The sequence below is a fragment of the Laccaria bicolor genome, genomic scaffold, assembly GCF_000143565.1.
Source record: "Laccaria bicolor S238N-H82 LACBIscaffold_16 genomic scaffold, whole genome shotgun sequence".
Classification (NCBI taxonomy): Eukaryota; Fungi; Basidiomycota; class Agaricomycetes; order Agaricales; family Hydnangiaceae; genus Laccaria; species Laccaria bicolor.
The window spans coordinates 596,815-599,657 of NW_001889887.1; the positions used below are offsets into that span (position 1 = coordinate 596,815).

Here is a 2,843-nt window from a genome sequence, read left to right on the forward strand (position 1 = left end):
GAAACCGCGGGCAGCAAGAGGTGAAAAGCATGCATCACAGCCTGGAGATGGAGATGCGAGTGGGGTGAAAGAAGATCAGCCAAAACGACGACGCACCTCGAAATTTACGGAAGTACCTCCCACACCTGTCAATCCACGGCCCAGACCCTCAAGTTCTCGTCACACATTACCAGTGCCATCGACTCCAATGCCACCTCCCTTTCCATATCATCATGCTCAACTTCCAACAACGATGTCTTCGAGTCCGTTAGCCAATAATCCATATGCGGCGCTTGCAACTCCCCAGCCCAATCATTATCATTTACCTCAAATGCAGCGCACACCACCAAGTTTTCACTTCCCTATTTCTTATTATTATCCCACTAATACCCCCTTGTCTTCTTCTTCTCGTCAACCACCAAACCCACTATTCTACCCTCATCTGTATCCTAGAAATCCTCCGCCGCCACCTCCACCAAATTCTTAGACACTGCCAAGTTCCGAAGGGCTCCATTTTTTTTTGGTTTTTAAAATCTATGTCATTCACATTATTTTTATGAACACATTCCGTTAAAATATGTGCCTCGAGCACTTTTTTTTGAAAGTGTTGCCAACTTATTTCGACGTTCTGGCGCAAAACACGAAATTTCACTAAGTGTCGTGTCACACATTGGGACCTCGACAAATCTGGCTCCGTTCCGCCCAGTCCTTCGGTGGTGATCTTGCCTTTCACTCTCCACCTGATGTTTGAAGCCACAACAAAGCCACAACATGGAACAAACACAGTGTGATCACCACCGAACGAACTGGTAGCGAGGCTACCAAAAGACCCCCAATCATGCCACGAGTTGGTCTATTTGTATATATGTATTATGGATACACAAGCACGTGCCTTGGCTCAAGATTCTCCTTTCCTTCCTTCGGCCGCTTACCTGATTCTGTGGACTGGCTCGACTTTCTAGCATGTTGGTACTTTGCAAGCTCCCTTCGTCCGTGAATGTGGTTGCTGCTGCGAATGTGGAGTTTAACGACGAGTTGCTCACAGTTAAGCGCTTGGGTGGACCCGGTGATCGATTGACGCCTAATGACCCCCATCACACTCACCACCACCAGCACCAGCACCAGCACCAGCAGCAATGCAACGGCATATGAAAACCCCACCACAGCCTACCACACGCATAACATATTCGACCTATCTGTTTTCAGTGCATCATCTACCGCTTCCTCAGCATTCCAACACACTTTTCCTCATCCTCCACCACCACCAACAAAGGGAGTCAGCTAAGTAGCGTACACGACGCTTATCAACAACACCCATTCGACTCTACCCTCCCAGTGATAAACAATGGGATGTGCTACGACCCTCCTTCTCCTTCCTCCCCTCAACTCCCTCTCTCGTCCACCACGAACCTACCACCATCATCGTTCCACCCCGCCCACGCCCACCTAACACGACACACACACTCACCAGCATCCTGCTCCCGCCCCAGATTACGTCCTCCCTCCTCCAGCTCTGCTCCTTTCCCACCGTCATCCGCCGCAAATGGGTCAGGCGGTATGGGGCCTGCGAGGACGACTAGAGCCAGGAGGAATGATAGCATACCTGGCACTTTCCCGCCTCCTTTTGGTATTCACCTGAGGCCCCATGTCATTGTTATTCCAGGGAGTAGGATGGGTAGTTCCCGGGGAGTATTTTGGGTGCAATGGCGCATGCGGGCAGTTCCTTGAGCACTTCAAATAAAGGAGGAGGAGGGGGGGGAAGTCAGTGGTATATGCCTGGGCAGAGGCAGAGCTAGCTCGTATGCCTCTTTCTCTCGGTGTGTTTCGTGTTTTCGTGAAGCTGTACTCACTCCCCACACCCGACGACCATCATCAACAATACACCCCTTTCGTGCTTTCCTCATCTCAAGACATGCTCACCATCTCCCGCCTCTGCACCACCATTCCCACCATGCGCATTCGCACTCGCTGCCGAAGGGGTTAGACACGCAAGCTGTCAATTTGATGTCGCTCCCTTCTTACGATCCTCTCCCCCCTCAAAATCAAACTCAAGGTCAAGCACAACAAGTCCAGCTCCCCCCTCCTTCCTCGGGGGCCGCACCACCACAACAACAACAGGGCCAAGGACTAGGACAACAACAAGCAGTAGGCGATAAACAAGCCCTACTAGCCAACGAGAATAGACGAAGGAGGAGGCGCGAGAGCCATAATGCCGTTGAGAGACGACGGAGGGATAATATTAATGAGAAGATTAGTGAGCTTGCTACGTTGATTCCGGAGTGTATGTTGGATGTTGGCGGTGAGTTCGTTTTTTTTGGTTTTGGTTCCTCGCCTTTCCTTTTCTATTGCGTTGGATCCCCGTCTGTTCCCCCCTCTTGTTGGTTGGTGGTTGTTGCGATTATTTGCTTTTTTGCGGGTTGCACGTTTCCTTGGATTGGATCGCCTTTCTTTTTCTCTTGCGTTGCATCCCCGATTACGTTCCTTGTTACTCCTCCATCCCCAAACCCGAACTCAAACTAACCCCCTCTCCCCCAGGTCCAAACGGAAACGGCAACACCTCTTCCCCATCCGCCGCTTCCCCAGGCGCAAGCAGCGGCGGGATCATGTCAAACGGTCTCCCGGACCCAGATTCGCTGCTGACACCCGTCGACGTGTTGAATGGGCTTAACAATCCTAATCCCACTGCGAATGGCTTCAACGGGACGCCGACCAGGAAAGATTCGTTGGGCGAGGAAGCTGGAGGAGGGGGAGGGCAGCAGGGAGGGGATGGGGGTGTTGTCAAGGCGAATAAGGGTATGATTTTGAGGAAGAGTGTTGAGTATATCAGGTGGGTTTATTTGTTTCTTTCCCAAGTGAAACCAAGT

General features: G+C 51.4%; 2 protein-coding genes across 2 annotated transcripts in view; both read left to right on the plus strand.

Annotated features, from left to right (window-relative positions):
- Positions 1-1,329: 1,329 nt before the first annotated feature.
- LACBIDRAFT_299384 (uncharacterized protein) lies at positions 1,330-1,707 on the plus strand (the record flags this gene model as incomplete). The annotated part of the gene is made up of 1 exon (XM_001882295.1): positions 1,330-1,707. The coding sequence occupies one exon, from the start codon at positions 1,330-1,332 to the stop codon at positions 1,705-1,707; it is 378 nt and encodes a 125-aa protein (XP_001882330.1).
- A 276-nt stretch (positions 1,708-1,983) lies between these two features.
- LACBIDRAFT_328353 (uncharacterized protein) overlaps positions 1,984-2,843 on the plus strand; it is a gene marked incomplete at both ends in the record, with an annotated part of 1,058 nt that continues 198 nt past the window's right edge. Inside the window, 2 exons of the mRNA XM_001882296.1 lie at positions 1,984-2,278; positions 2,515-2,806. Of these exons, the coding sequence (XP_001882331.1) occupies positions 1,984-2,278; positions 2,515-2,806 (587 nt within the window). The remainder of the gene's footprint in view (positions 2,279-2,514; positions 2,807-2,843) is intronic.